We start from the raw sequence: 17,382 nt of genomic DNA on the forward strand, positions 1-17,382 counted from the left end.
AAACTCTGTTGTGTGTTTGTTATTTTGTGTCATTTTGTACTGTGCATCCTGAGGAAGGGACGTATAGTCCCGAAACGTTGATGCATTGGCATTAAAATCTTTCCCATTTATTTGGATATTAAGAAAGTTCTGTGAGTGCTGCCTTTGTGTGCTATATATATATATATATATATATATATATACAGTCAGGTCCAATAATATTGGGACATTGACTGAAATTTCATATTTTGGCCTCTGTTCACCACCACAATGGCTTTGAAATGAAACAAACAAGATGTGATTTAACTGCAGACTTTCAGATTTAATTTGAGGATAATTACATCCAAATCAGGTGAACGGTGTAGGAATTACAACGGTTTCTATATGTGCCTCCCACTTTTTAAGGGGCCAAAAGTAATGGGACAAACTAAACAATCCTAAATCTAACTTTCACTTTTTAATACTTTGTTGCAAATCCTTTACAGGCAATTACAGCCTGAAGTCTAGAACGCATAGACATCACCAGACGCTGGGTTTCATCCCTGGTGATGCTCTGCCAGGCCTCTACTGCAAATGTCTTCAGTTCCTGCTTGTTCTTGGGGCATTTTCCCTTTAGTTTTGTCTTCATCAAGTGAAATGTATGCTCAATCGGATTCAGGTCAGGGGATTGACTTGGCCATTGCATAACATTCCACTTTTTAGCCTTAAAAAACTCTTTGGTTGCTTTTGCAGTATGCTTCGGGTCATTGTCCATCTGCACTGTGAAGCGCCGTCCAATGAGTTCTGAAACATTTGACTGAATATGAGCATATAATATTACCCGAAACACTTCAGAATTAATTCTGCTGCTTTTGTCAGCAGTCACATCAATAAATACAAGGGAACCAGTTCCATTGGCAGCCATACATGCCCACGCCATGACACTACCACCACCATGCTTCACTGATGAGGTGGTATGTTTTGGATCATGAGCAGTTCCTTTCCTTCTCTTCCCATCACTCTGGTACAAGTTGATCTTTGTCTCATCTGTCCATAGGATGTTGTTCCAGAACTGTAATGGCTTTTTTAGATGTTGTTTGGCAAACTCTAATCTGGTCTTCCTGTTTTTGTGGCTCACCAATGGTTTGCATCTTGTGGTGAACCCTCTATATTCACTCTTGTGAAGTCTTCTCTTGATTGTTGACTTTGACACATATACATCTACCTCCTGGAGAGTGTTCTTGATTTGGCCAACTGTTGTGAAGGGGTTTTTCTTCACCATCGAAATAATTCTTTTGTCATCCACCACAGTTGTTTTCTGTGGTCTTCCGGGTCTTTTGGTGTTGCTGAGCTCTCCGGTGCGTTCTTTCTTTTTAAGCATGTTCCAAACAGTTGATTTGGCCACACCTAATGTTTTTGCTATCTCTCTGATGGGTTTGTTTTGATTTTTCAGCCTAATGATGGCTTGCTTCACTGATAGTGACAGCTCTTTGGATCTCATATTGAGAGTTGACAGCAACTGATTCCAAATGCAAATGTCACACCTAGAATCAACTCCAGACCTTTTACCTGCTTAATTGAAATAATGAGGGAATAGCCCACACCTGTCCATGAAATAGCTTTTGAGTTGATAGTCCCATTACTTTTGGCCCCTTAAAAAGTGGGAGGCACATATTGAAACTGTTGTAATTCCTACACCGTTCACCCAATTTGGATGTAATTACCCTCAAATTAAATCTGAAAGTCTGCAGTTAAAGAACATCTTGTTTGTTTCATTTCAAAACCATTGTGGTGGTGAATAGAGGCCAAAATCTGTAAATTATGTCAATGTCCCAATATTTATGGACCTGACTGTATATGTATATATATATATATATATATATATATATATATATATATATATATATATATATAAAAGCAGCCTGGAGCTTAGCGTATTGCTGTGCATTGAAGTCCGCTGGGTGTGATAGCGGTAAATACTCCAGCAGATGGTAACACTATTGCACCCCACAGAGCGGTGGCTCTGTATAGCTCTGCAGCTGGTGAGTCTCCTGGATCCGTCCATTCTCATGAAACGTCAGGGAGCAGAGATGCCAATCATGCACATGTCAGAGGTCAGGCCTGTCTGGCTGAGCTCTAAAAGGTCCTAGTGACTGCTGAGCTTGAAAAATACTGGATAGGAGAGAGCCCATGAGCGCACTCCTTCCAACACTTTGCAAGGAAAAAACACTTTCCACCCTATTACTTCTATCAACCAGCATGAACTCTGTCATTCCACAAGGCTTTAGAAGGAATCAAGGTGCATGTGCAAGACATGGCTCTGCCATAGACGATTTTGCAATGCAGCTCTCTAATTTTGTGCTCCATAACTGAGGACAACCATGGTTTAAATATAATGAAGTGGTTAAAAAGTTGAAACTAATCTGTTTATTGCTGTCCTTCTCTTTCTTTAAAAGTTTTACAAAATGAGTCATGTTGGACTACCTACCTTTTAAACTACTGTAAAGTCATTTGATGTTTTTTAATATATATTTTTTGATCACATTGCCAGAATTGCTTTATCTAATTTTCTCTGAAATCATTAATATAAGATGTTATGATCCTACACTGAAACTATATTTATCCTTACTAGGACATCTAGGAAGGTCTAACGAAGAACATGTGCTGCTCATCAAAAAACTGGAGCGATTAGAACAAGCGTGATCAACACAAAGTCACTAACCTCTTGTAAGTAGCAGGGAAAACAGCAAGTAATGCACCTCAAGGGTCTAATAACTGTGATTACTTCCCGGCCCGTGTTATTAGAAATGCGCATGGTGAAAGGCCGCAATGGTCCACACAAGTTTTTATTAAGATAGATGTTTTCCTCCCTTGCAAAATAAAGTCTTTGTCCAAAGTTGTCTTTTATTTCATATTTGTTGCTCTTTTCAGTACCAAGAAAAACTGTAAAATCAATAAAAAATTATATCACTGCATTATCAGTATTACAGTATATAAAATGTTTAAATGGGCTATGCTGACAAACTATACGATTTACAAAGTTAACATAATTGATGGAAAAAAACCTGAAATTAGCAGTCTGTATTAATATGGTATACGTTTGACTATTTGGTGCAGTTTTAGTTATTAGCATATATTTATTTTGCAGCATGTTTGGCTTTACATCAACTGTGATCATTATTATTAGGACACTAATTAAGACAAGGGGAATCCCCTTATGGCCTAAAATTAGGAGCATAGTATCATTATGCACAAGAGAGAGAAATAGAGAGAGAGAGAGAGAGAGAGAGAGAGAGAGAGAGAGAGAGAGAGAGAGAGAGAGAGAGAGAGAGAGAGCTTTAATAGTATGTTGTAAATATTAAAAGGTAGTCAGCTGTAATCCTTCTTTTTAATTTGCAACCAAATACAATATAGAGAGCATCATAATGACTGCCATACAATACAGAGAGCATCTCAGTGTATACCATACAATATCATCCTAGTAATGAATTTGTATACAAATCAAGGAATGTTTCTTCCCAAAAAACCCAAGTTGTGAGACATAGCACCCCCTTATGTGTCTACACGGAGTTCTGGACTGCACAGAATCATATTAGTTACAGGGATCTCTCCTTTTACAGGCTTCACTCTTTTCCTTAACATTCCTTAGACCTCTCCTTCCCAGCACAAATCTTCCACCATGCTTTCTCTCTCTGTGCCTCTCATGGCTTCTCCCTCACTTACCTACTATTTCCTACCTCTCTCTTGCATTCCTCTCTCCCTCTGTCTACTTGCACCTCCTGACACATGTGCCCTCACTCTTCTTGCAAGAGCCAAACAGGTATCACTGGTCTATGGCCCCAGGTGCAAGGGCTGCAGAGAGTTTTATTTATTTTTACTCCCACTGGCAGTGATATCAGCACTAGGGCTGCAGGTAAAATACTGAATCTTGTGGGCTGGTGGCTGAGTTGTTATTTATTTTGGGTGAGCTGAATGTGCCCCTAATTGGGAGTGCTTGTATACTATTATTAGAGTTGCTTTTGTATATAACTCACCTTTACTGTGACATGTGGTGTGAGGGTAATCAAGGCAAATTACTTCTCACCTCTATGATCTACAATCAGTGCCTGGTTCTTCTGGGGCATGATCTGTACAGTGAACACCAAAGGGAGATTCGGAAAACCCCCTGACCACCAGTGAATTACTCTACAGTAGTAGAGGGAAGAGTGGGATGTGACAAGAGAGGCAGTAGAGGCTGGTAGCAGGTGGGAAGAAACCTCGAAAGGAACACTGCTTACTGGTGGTTAGCCCTTCTGGGAGGTGTCAGCCACAGGGAAGCAGAGTCGGACCAGCCATACCAGGGCCCTCTATGCACACTACCTCCTTAGATCTTCAAACTTGGTGCCCAGCACAAAAAAAAAAGGACCTCAGCAAAATGTTAAAAAATATACAGTATATATATATATACATATATATATATATACATATATATATATAGTAGTGGAAGGTGCACACATCTACTATATGCTAAAAGCTACATTTGGGGTTGCAAATACCATGCATGCAACTCAAGATACATGCATGCTTATAAGCAAATAAGACATTAAACATTAAATAGGACCAGTGGAGGCTCCAGAGGTGGGGCTGCAGCGCAGTCCAAAATTCAAATAAGGGAGCCACACCAACTGCCATCTCAAACGCTGCCAAACATAGATGGCCAGGACTCACTGGCACTTGGTGTGGCTCCTCTATTGGAATTTTAGACTGCACTGCAACCCCCCTCTGGAGCAGCCACTGGATAGGACCCATAGAGAACATTTATTTGATGCAGAGCACAAAACCATAAAGTTACATTCAGCATGTATATTTCTCCTGTACCTGTTCCATAACTCAATTTGGTAAAGTGCTTGTGTGCACTGTGCTTGTGTCTTTCTTTAGAGATCAGTGGCCTAAATTGACATGTATATACCTTTTAATATAATGTGGAAAGAAGGACAGTTTTTTTTCAAAGTTCCTCTTCATTACCTGGCGCTTCTATTTGTTTTATTGATGGGTCTTCAATTAACTTAAAGTTGCACTAAACCTAGAGGCAACAATATTCAAACAGGATCTATAAATGTAAAATAAATTGTTCAGTGATAATCTGACATCCCATTTTAGCACTAACAAAAAGTACTGTATTATCTTCCCATCCCAGTGCTAGAGAAGGGGCATGGCCAAGCACAGAGGCATGGTTACCAAATCTACGAAAACCATTCCCTGAGGAGGGCATTGCTCAACCTCCATTACTGGAAGCCCCCAGGCTCATATAATTGGTACAGTTGGAAAAGCATGGATACCCATTTTATTGGGTTATCACCACTTAATGCATTTAACCCTTAGGGGCATATTTGTTTATTATCAGATCCTGGACCCAATAATTATAATTTCTTGAATGATATTTCTGGTAATAACAATAGAATAATCACCCAAATATACAGTAGTAAGAATAAGATACTTTCATGGGACACTTCTTCGCTAACCGTGCGCACTACTGCACCTGCGCGGTCCGCTGAATATGCATGCGCCAGTGGAGAGTGCAGAGCAGGGATCTGTAGGTCTTTTTACGATCTGTAACTTATAGGCTACAATTATTAATAGCATGTACCACACACTGGATACTTATTATTTGCAGGGGATATCCCACAAATAATAATTGATAAATTGGGCCACTTAATGTGATACATGTCAAAGAATAGATATATTGTGACTTCTGTGGCTCAGCTCTATGTATGATTCAATAAATCAAAACATGAACATAGTCGCAGCCTCCTGGATTTGTACAGAGACGCTCACCTGCTGCTTTGCAATCCAAGTATCTGCGCACAAAGATGCAGCATTGGTTGCAGGTCATTTGATTATCACTTCCTGAGGTCTCATAGCGTGTGCAGAAGTTAGCAATTCCTGAGTGAGATCTGGGCTTCCTTAACTGTGCGTATGGGTCCGATGTTACCGATTGTTTCCCTACGTTCCCCTAGTATACGGATGTGAGTAAGAGGAAGTGGGTGTCCTTATGTCAGGCTGTGATCGCAATGTGAATGCACAGATTTAAATAGCACCGCTGATATTAGCAATGCAGTTGTGTGTGTATAAGCACAATAGCAATCCATGCTGAATCAGGCCCTTAGACCCATGCGCAGTCTGTCGATAATCACTTAAATACGAACATATCGCCATCTCTGAATCAGGCCCATAATTGCACTGTGTAACTTTAAATTCTATGCTGATTTGTAATTGTTTTACCCTGCGACTTATAACGTGCTGTTTTTCAATTGTTTTGTAATTTAACATTGAGCTACTGGTTAAATTCCTCGAGCAATATTTAAATTCTGTACAAGTAGCTAAACCAAAACAGCAAAGTGAGTGATGAGTACAGCATTAAAAAAGCTTGAGGGAGGTTTCACAGTTTCAATCGTGGAAAATCCATCAGTGAATATTATATTAAATACAAAATATGCATCCCACAGTGATCGATCAAGCTTGAACAGTTTTTATTTTTACCACCCCTCCCCAATACGTGGTTCTACTCTTTACATGATTATAGAAGGCAAACCATTAAATATCACAGTCTTTGCAACAACAAAAAACTAAGGCATCAAAGTTTGCATTGCTGTAGGCAAGAGTATCTGCATGGAGTCAGTTACAAGCTGGGCATGTTCTCCTGTGGGGTCCTTCAGTGATGTTGTTTAATACTTGTCTCCTACTAAGACATAAGTCTTAATTGAATCTAAGACAAAACGCCCTTTTGTTCACTCTCTCTATCATCATGTACATTATCGTATTCATTTTCTTTCCGGAAATCTAGTAGCTAATTGGTGGCAGTTTTCCTGTAAATACAACTTGCATCATGGCAGGAGTGACATATCATAAAAATGTCCTTCTTATATTTGCAGATGTACAGTGATCCAAAAAGCTCTAATTTAAATCCAATTTACAATTCACAGAAGGTGCCAGATTTGAATACTAGTAAGAACCATATGTGGAAATAGAATGGGAAAATAGATTACACTTACAGCATTGTGTGTATTTTACAGGTATGTCTTGTATTTCTCTAGAAACTTTCAGCTTCTTTAGCTCTTTAGCTCATCTCACTGAAGGTGTTTTTAGAACATTTACACTAAGCTTCATAATTATTTGTAATTTGAAGAGCATATTGTATACATATATACAGGGCTGGATTAAAGGGGGGGCAACAGGGGCGATCGTCCCTGGGCCCCCACACCTAAAGGACCCCCACACCCAGCCATCGGGGTTAAAGTGAACCGAAGGAGACTGAACCAGTTCGGCCTCCTCCGGACACCTAACCCCGGTGCTGCACAGAGAGACCAGGCGCCCGCTGAGATTGTAACCAGCGGGCGCCCCGGCTCCCTACCCGCAGCGGTAGCCTGAGCCGGAGACTAGAGCTCACTCGTGAGCTCCGGCTTCAAGCTCAGGCAGTGAACTATGGGAGAGACGTCATGCGTCTCTCCCATAGTGCAGAGGAGCAGCCCCAGCCGAGCGGATCAGAAGGCAGCGGGAGCGGGGGTAAAGGTAAGTATGATTTTTTTTTCTCTTTAGCGCAATCAGCTTTTTCACTGCTGTGGGGGACAATACTCGGGGGGGACATTACTACAGGGGGCATTACTCGGGGGGGACATTACTACTGAGGGCATTACTCGGGGGGTCATTACTACTGAGGGCATTACTCGGGGGGGCATTACTACTGTGCCACTACCACAGGGGGCATTACTACTGGTGCCACTACAACAGGGGGTACAACTACAGGGGTATTACTACTGAGGGCATTACTATTGGGCACACAGAGGGGGCATGACTACTGGGGTCACAACTACAGGGGTATTACTACTGGGGGTATTTATACAGGGGGCATTACTATTGGGAACACTATTACTGGGGGTATAACTACAGGGGCATTGCATAGGGGGCACTGCATAAGGGGCAACACTCCTGGGGGCACTACTACTGGGTGCACTGCATAAAGGGCATGTAATTGTTGCCCAGGGGCCCCCACAGACCTTAATCCAGCCCTGTATATATATATATATATATATATATATATATATTAGGGGTGTGCACCGGCCACTTTTCGTGTTTTGTGTTTTGGTTTTGGATCTGGATCTTTCTTCGTGTTTTGGATCTGGATTGGTTTTGCCAAAACCACCCTTCCGTGTTTTGGGTTCTGGGTTTTGTGTTTTGGATCTGTATTTTTTTGAAAAAAAGCATAAAAACAGCTAAAATCACAGAATTTGTAGGTTTTTCTGCTCCTATGCTATTATTAACCTCAATAAGCTTAATTTCCACTCATTTCCAGTCTATTCTGAACACCTCACATCTCACAATAGTGTTTTTATGTCCGAAAGGTTGCACCGAGGTAGCTGGATGACTATGTTAAGCGACACGAGTGGGCGGCACAAACACGTGACCCATCTAGGCGTGAAACTGCAATGGCAGACAGGATGGCAGTTTGAAAAACTAGGCCCCAAACTGTACATAAAGCAAAGAAAAAAAAGAGGTGCAAGATGGAATTGTCCTTGGGCCCTCCCACCCACCCTTATGTTGTATAAACAGGACATGCACACTTTAACAAAGCAATCATTTCAGCGCCAGGGTCTGCCACACAACTGTGGCTGAAATGATTGGTTCGTTTGGGCCCCCACAAAACAAGCTGGCAATTAATCTGTCCCTGCACAAACTGGCTCTACGGAGGCAAGATGTCATCCTCCTCATCCACCGATTCCTCACCCTCTTCAGTGTGTACATCCTCATCCTCACAGAGTATTAATTCGTCCCCGCTGGAATCCACAACCACAGGTCCCTCTGTACGTTCTGGAGGCTGGTCTCCCTGGAAGAGTTGATAATTCATTTTATGAACATCATCTTCTCCACATTTTGTGGAAGCAACCTCCTACGCCTTTCGCTAACAAGGTTCCCGGCTGCACTAAACACTCTTTCGGAGTACACACTGGAGGGGGGGCAACTCAGGTAAAATAGAGCCAGTTTGTACAGGGACCTCCAAATTGCTTCTTTTTCCTGCCAGTACAGGTACGGACTGTCTGACATGCCTACTTGGATGCTGTCACCGATGTAATCCTTTAACAGACAGACGCACGCTTGTCGCTGCTGCTTTGAGGATGCAAGTGCGGCTACAGCCCACACAATTCACAAAGACAGAAAAAAGAAGAAGAATATTTTTATTGTTTGTGTAGCACACTTTGAGGGTTACACCACCCTTTAACAGACAGATGCACGCTTGTCGCTGCTGCTTTGAGGATGCAAGTGCAGCTACAGCCCACACAATTCACAAAGACAGAAAAAAGAAGAAGAATATTTTTATTGTTTGTGTAGCACACTTTGAGGGTGTCACCACCCTTTAACAGACAGACGCACGCTTGTCGCTGCTGCTTTGAAGATGCAAGTGCGGCTACATCGCACACAAGTCACAAACACTTCAAAAAAATAGTTTTTTAGTTTTTGGAGCACTTTGAGAGTTACACCACCCTTTAACAGACAGACGCACGCTTGTCGCTGCTGCTTTGAGGATGCAAGTGCGGCTACAGCCCACACAATTCACAAAGACAGAAAAAAAAGAACAATATTTTTATTGTTTGTGTAGCACACTTTGACGGTGTCACCACCCTTTAACAGACAGACGCACGCTTGTCGCTGTTGCTTTGAGGACAGTATCATATGCAGTGACAGTAGACTTGTCAGAAATTGTTGGCACGTCCTTCAGTCCGGACCAGATGTCCAAACCAGCCCTTGACTTATGACACAGGCGCACGCTTGGCGCTGCTACTATGTTGATGCACGTGCGGCTACATCGCACACAAGTCACAAACACATTAAAAAAATCATTTTTTATTTTTTGGAGCACTTTGAGAGTTACACCACCCTTTAACAGACAGACGCACGCTTGTCGCTGCTGCTTTGAGGATGCAAGTGCGGCTACAGCCCACACAATTCACAAAGACAGAAAAAAGAAGAATATTTTTATTGTTTGTGTAGCACACTTTGAGGGTGTCACCACCCTTTAACAGACAGACGCATGCTTGTCGCTGCTGCTTTGAGGATGCAAGTGTGGCTACAGCCCACACAATTCACAAAGACAGAAAAAAGAAGAATATTTTTATTGTTTGTGTAGCACACTTTGAGGGTGTCACCACCCTTTAACAGACAGACGCATGCTTGTCGCTGCTGCTTTGAGGATGCAAGTGCGGCTACAGCCCACACAATTCACAAAGACAGAAAAAAAAGAACAATATTTTTATTGTTTGTGTAGCACACTTTGAGGGTGTCACCACCCTTTAACAGACAGACGCACGCTTGTCGCTGCTGCTTTAAGGATGCAGGTGCGGCTACAGCCCACACATTTCACAAAGACAGAAAAAAAAGAACAATATTTTTATTGTTTGTGTAGCACACTTTGAGGGTGTCACCACCCTTTAACAGACAGACGCACGCTTGTCGCTGCTGCTTTAAGGATGCAGGTGCGGCTACAGCCCACACATTTCACAAAGACAGAAAAAAAAAGAATATTTTTATTGTTTGTGGAGCACACTTTGAGGGAGTCACCACCCTTTAACAGACAGACGCACGCTTGTCGCTGCTGCTTTGAGGATGCAGATGGAATCTAGACGAGATTTGGAACCGGGGACACACTACCTCCATCAATTGTCTAAATCCCACTTCACTAATGGCGGATACCGGACGCACATCTAACACCAACATAGCAGTCAAGGCCACAGTTATACGTTTTGCTTCAGGATGACTGCTGTACTTCATCCTCATCGCTAGGGACTGTTGGAGGGTCAATTGTTTAGTAAAAGTAGTGATGTTCCTACTTCCTCTCTGGGATGATGAACAACTCCCAGCAGCAGCAACAGCACTAGGAGGAAGTGGTTCTTGATCTTTCCCTATTTTATTTTTATCAGAGAAAGTTTGGTCCTCCATTTATGTTATATTGATATATACGTGCGGCTAAAGCGCACACAAACACAGAAAATATTTTTTTATTTTTGCTGGAGAGTAGTGCACTTTGTGGGTTACACCACCCTTTAAGAAATGAGCCAGCCGGCTCTTTACTTATGGGACACAGGCGCACGCTTCGCGCTGCTCCTTTGTTGATGCACGTGCGGCTACTGCGCACACAATTTACAAACACAGAAAATATATATTTTTTTGGACTGGAGTGTACTTTGGGGGTTACAGCACCGTTTAACGGTCAAGCCAGCCGGCCCTTTACTTATGACACAGGCGCACGCTTGGCACTACTTTGTTGATGCACGTGCGGCTACTGCGCACACAATTCACAAACACAGAAAATAATTTTTTTTTTGGCTTGGACTGGAGTGTACTTTGGGGGTTACAGCACCCTTTAATGGTCAAGTCAGCCGGCCCTTTACTTATGACAGAGGCGCACACTTGGCACTACTTTGTTGATGCACGTGCGGCTACTGCGCACACAATTCACAAACACAAAAAATATATTATTTTTTTAGCACTTGGGGGGAGCACCCCCTGGACAACACTACAGCACCCCTTTAGGACTGGGACACTGCACAGGACTTTGGAGTGGACACAGCCCCTATGGAGAACTGACTGCACAACACAGTCCAGCCAGCCCCTATGGACTTTGTAGTGGACACAGCCCCTATTAACAACAGCAGCACAGCACTACACAGCCAGCCCCTATGGACTTTGAAGTAGTGGACAACAGCAGCACTACACTACACTACACAGCCCAGCCAGCCCTAACTCCCACCCTCCCTCTTCACTGTCCACAGCCGAGTGAGAAAATGGCGCCGACGCGGGTACCTTATATAGGATCCAAAACCCGCGAGACTCAGAAGGCGGGATGATGACGTTTTGCCTCGATTTCAGATCCGAGTCAGGCGGGAAAAGTCGAGCCTGACTCGGATCGGACTCGGATCGGGGGGGCTCGGGGGGGTTCGGATTTCAGAAGTCCGAACCCGCTCACCCCTTATATATATATATATATATATATATTAGAGATGAGCAGGTTCGGATCCCAGAAATCCGAACCCACCCGAATTTTGAGAACTGATGCAAAACAATAGAGACGAAATCTCGCGGCTCGTGAGCTTTTGTCTCTATGTATATAAAGGACCACGTGGGGGCCGCCATTTCACTCCGGCTGTGGAGACTGAACAGGGAGGGTGGGTAGTGTAGGGCTGGGAGAGGTAGTACTTACCTGTGCTGGTGCTGTGCAGTCTGCTGTGTCCTGGGCTGGTACACTACTGATCCACCTTGTGCTGTCACTGCTGTAATATCTGCTGATCCATCTGGGCTGGTGCTGTGTTGTCTGCTGCGTCCATCTGGGCTGGTGCTGATCCATCTGGGCTGGTGCTGTCTGCTGCATCCATATGGGCCCAAGTTCTGGATACCCCCCAAAAAAAATATAAACTGTCTTTTTATTTTTTGTACAGCCAAGTCTGTACAAGGACATTAAAAAAAACTTATTAATGTCCTCAGAAATGCCATTGTACCCACTGTCCACTTGACCACTGATATGTGGACAAGTGGGACAGGGCAAACTAAGGATTACATGACTGTGACAGCCCACTGGGTAGGTGTATTGCCTACATCAACAACAGCAGCAGCAACATCTACCAAAAGACAGCAGATACAGTCAGGCTACCCTTTGTATAACTGGTTTCACTAAGAGACATGCCGCTGAGAGCCTCTTAGAAAAACTCAGGGAAATCATTGCTAAATGGCTTACCCCACATGGACTCTCCTCGGGATTTGTGATTTCGGACAATGCCACCAATATTGTGAGAGCATTACATGTGGGCAAATTCCAACATGTCCCATGTTTTGCTCACACAATTGATTTGGTGGTGCAATTTTTTTTTTTTAAAAGACAATGGCATGCAGGAGATGCTCTCGGTGGCCCACAAAATAATCGGACATTTTAGACATTCAGCAACCGCTTGTCAAAGTTTGCATGACCAGCAGGTACTGTTAAATTTGCCCTGCCATCAGCTGATGGAGGAACAGCAAAAGGCCATCCTGGGCTATACAACGGCCTATGACATAGGCCGTGGAGGGGGAATGCACCTTACTCAAGCGCAGTGGAGAATAATTTCCGTGTTGTGCAAGGTTCTAAACCCTTTGAACTTGCCACACGTGAAGTTAGTTCAGACACTGCCAGCTTGAGTCAGGTCATTCCCCTCATCAGACTTTTGCAAAAACAGCTGGAGAAACTGAAGGAGGAGCTGAAATGTAGCAATTGTGCAAGGTATGTCGGACTGGTGGATCAAGCCCTTGATTCACTTCACCAGGATCCATGAGTCATCAATCTATTGAAATCTGAAAAATATATTTTGGCGACCATTCTGGATCCTAGGTTTAAGTCATACCTTGTGAGTTTTTTTTCCAACAGACCAAAATCTAAAACTATACAAAGAGCTGTTGGTAAAAAAAATTGTCAGCTGCAGCCACATGTGAAACTCCATCATCTCCTCCTTCAGTTTCTGCAGCTGCCAGGAAAAAACTAAATTTTCCTTACAGAATGCCTGCTGGTCATGCAGATCGTTCAACAAAACATGACATCTGGTTGCGCCTGAGAGAACTGCCTACTAGTGACATGTCTTCTACCATGACTATGTGTGATACAGTCTCCATTCACAGAATGGTGGAGGACTGTTTCAGAGATAACATCCTAATAGGCATGTCAGACAGTCGCTTTCAGTACTGGCAGGAAAAAGAGGCAATTTGGAGTCCCATACACAAACTGGCTTTGCATTACTTAAGTTGCCAACCCTCCAGTGTGTACTCCGAAAGAGTTTTCAGTGCAGCTGGCAACCTTGTCAGTGATCGGCGTAGGAGGTTACTTCCTCAAAATGTGGAAAAGATGATGTTCATTAAAATGAATTACAAATTCCACGAGGAAGACCTCTACCAATAATTACATAAAAAAATTACAGAGGTGCCTATCGTGGATTCCAGCGGGGACAAATTAATATTGTGTGAAGAAGAGGATGTACACACTGATTGGGATGGCAAGGACGAGGGTGACGATAACTTGTAATGTAATGCCAGTTTGTGTATGGGATCATTTTCATTTCCATGTGCAATGCACATTGGCAGCTTGGTTTATGGGGGTCCAAACAAACCAATAATTTCAGCCACAACTGGCAGTCCTTGTCACTGAAATGATTGGTTTGTTAAACTCTTTCGTACACAACATAAGGGTGGCTGGGAGGGAACAAGGACTTTTCCAACTTGCACCTTTTTCCTTTCCATTATGTGCTGGTTGTGGTATTGCTGCCTGACATTTTAAATTAATGTTATGGTTGGTTTAGGAACCAAAGATTTGTTTTTAAATTAATTTATTATCAATTTTACAGCCAGGGGCTGCACCAATTAATTTATTTTTATTATTAATTATTCCGCCCGGGGCTGTACCAATGAATTGATTTTTTATTAATTTATTATCAATTTTACAGCCAGGGGCTGCACCATTGAATTTCTTTTTATTGTTAATTATTCAGCCCGGGGCTGCACCAATAAATTGTTTTTTTATTAATTTATTATCAATTTTACAGCCAGGGGCTGCACCAACTATCAAATATCAATTATTCAATCCTCAAGGGTACCCCACCATCGTCTTTGCACAGTCCTCAACTCTATTAATAATTATATCAATCAGTTTTGAGCCAGCAACCTGGATGCAACCTTTTGGCCCTTTAGAAGAAAAAATCAATACTGGGAGCTGTGAGGTGGTCAAAATTGACTGGAGTGGAAATAAATGTTATTGAGGTTATTAACACTGTAGGAACAAAAAAAGACCCATTTTATGTGATTTTAGCTCTTTTTTTATTTTTAAGAAAAAAAATCCAGATCCAAAACCCAAAAACAAAACACGGAGGTGAGGTTTTGGCAAAACCAATCCAGATCCAAAACCAGGGGAGATCCAGATCCAAAACCAAAACACGGGGGTCGGCGCACATCCCTAATACCTATATATATGTATATTTTGTCCTGTATTTAGTTGCCCCACTAAAAGGGTATTCACCAACCTAATCAAGAACACTAAGATATGCAAGCATCGAACACCTGCTAACTCTTTGAGAAACATAGTAATTGTTTGCATCAGCACTTTCTTAATAACAACATCATACTTTATATTAGCTATCAACATGCTTCTGTGTAGTGTTTAATGGTGAAGGTATTGTCACTGATAAATGTTTTTTACAGCTGTGAATGCAACGGGCGGCCAGAGCGCGTCCTGTTGCCATGGACACAGGAGTATGCTGGGCACCTGTACGTCATCACAGGGGATCACGCAGATACGAGGGTGTCCCACGAGGCTGGTGAGCACACAAATGGGTGAAGCTATTTAAGGTAAGACTGCATTAATTTAACTTTTGTTACCTTATCAAAAGAGCGATCCAGCCCTGAAATGTTGGATTACTTAATATAAAATTTGCACAAGACCCCAGGTGCCATTGTATTTTTGTTCTATATATATATATATATATATATATATATATATATAGTGTATTATTTATAATATATATATATATATATATATATATATATATGTACATTTCAATAAAAATACATATAAAATTTATTGGGTGTAGACTATATGGGCCTGATTAGTGGTATATTTATAATGTGTGCAGGGACCCCCCTATACTTACATCCGGCAGCTCATATTTCTGCTTCTATCTTTGGAGAGACGGTGCCTGCAGGAGATCTAGGAAAGACTCTGGACCAGTCATTGTAATCTAAAGGCTACTGATCGCAAAATGTACTGGGAGATGGATGCTACAGATCCTTCCCCAGCAGACCGCACATGCGCAGTAGTGTGCCCGGCTCCCGAAGGAGAAGTCAAGGTATGGCTAATGCTCTCTTCTGCAGATGCATCATCTTTCCGAATATATTACTGGAAAAATGGCACAGCCAGAAAGAGGTATGGGGCAGTGGCACACCCTGGGGAGGTTTCCGAGTACCAATTTAGTTAGCCAAAAAGGCAGCAGGGAGGGAGAATGGTTTTGATTTAGGGTTTCTATATTATAGAGACAAGCAAGCAGCCTCTTTTTTGGACAATCAGTCCAATACCCAGGCTTAGTAGAATTTTTAGGTGTTCAGAATGTTTACATTCATAATGTCGACACAAGAACATCGACATGTTTTGACTGTCAGCATTTAGAATGCAAATGGTAGGTCGACATGTCAAATGTCAACATTCACAACCTTGACAGTTACATAACTGTAATGTCGACATTGCTATGATGTCACCATGTCCACCATGCAAATTTCTTTTTCGGAGGTAAGTATGCCAAAACCTAATGCTAAACCTAACTTTAATTATTATCAAAGCTAACTTTTTCAGAAAATAAACATTATGGAATGTTGACATTCAGACTATGTCAACACTATGAGCATATAGTACACAACACATTGATTTCTCAGCTTCTCTCATTGTGTTTCTTTCTCACCCTGTCTCTTTCTCACTCTGTTTGTCTTAATCTCTTCCTCTCTCTATCTAACACTGCCTCTTTCACTGTCTCTGTAACACTATCAAGTTACAGAAAACATGCTGACTCGGGTCTGGTTCCCCAGGGCCTCTTCAAGGGTTCTTTGGAGGCTGGCACATGACTGGGAAGTTCCAGAGACTGGTTGGCTAAAAGTAGTCAGATGATCATTGCCAAGATGGCGACACCCATGCACTGCAAACACAGGTCTCGCGAGGAGAATGCAGACCCTGAGAGCAGTGCAAACAGGCGGACTGATGTGCATGGACAGCATCCAGGAGGCTACCGCGGATCAGGTAATCAGGACAAATTCCTCCAAAATTTGTCTCTGTTTGATTTCTCCAAACCATGTATCTCAAACTATACAACTGGTGGCGGTGAAACTTAGCACTGCTGAGTCTGTGATAACTCATGTGCAACTTTTGACTAGGGGTGTGCACCGGCCACTTTTCGTGTTTTGTTTTTTGGTTTTGGATCTGGATCTTTCTTCGTGTTTTGGATGTAGATTGGTTTTGCCAAAACCACCCTTCCGTGTTTTGGGTTCTGGGTTTTGTGTTTTGGATCTGTATTTTTTTTTAAAAAAGCATAAAAACAGCTAAAATCACAGAATGTGTTGGTTTTTCTGCTCCTATGCTATTATTAACCTCAATAACCTTAATTTACACTAATTTCCAGTCTATTCTGAACACCTCACATCTCACAATAGTGTTTTTATGTCCAAAAGGTTGCACCGAGGTAGGTGGATGACTATGCTAAGCGACACGAGTGGGCGGCACAAACATGTGACCCATCTAGGAGTGATACTGCAGTGGCAGACAGGATGTCAGTTTGAAAAACCAGGCCCCAAACAGTACATAATGCAAAGAAAAAAAAGAGGTGCAAGATGGAATTGTCCTTG

General features: G+C 42.3%; 1 protein-coding gene across 2 annotated transcripts in view; it reads right to left on the minus strand.

Moving 5' to 3' along the window:
• PLSCR5 (phospholipid scramblase family member 5) overlaps positions 1 to 17,382 on the minus strand; it is a 171,877-nt gene that overhangs the window by 107,880 nt on the left and 46,615 nt on the right. For both annotated transcript variants that reach the window (XM_088472080.1, XM_088472081.1), the window contains one exon: positions 2,681 to 2,901. In XM_088472080.1, coding sequence (XP_088328206.1) covers positions 2,681 to 2,901 — 221 coding nt within the window. The remainder of the gene's footprint in view (positions 1 to 2,680; positions 2,902 to 17,382) is intronic.

Source organism: Taudactylus pleione, unplaced genomic scaffold (assembly GCF_031769625.1).
Source record: "Taudactylus pleione unplaced genomic scaffold, aTauple2 ptg000120l, whole genome shotgun sequence".
Classification (NCBI taxonomy): domain Eukaryota; kingdom Metazoa; phylum Chordata; class Amphibia; order Anura; family Myobatrachidae; genus Taudactylus; species Taudactylus pleione.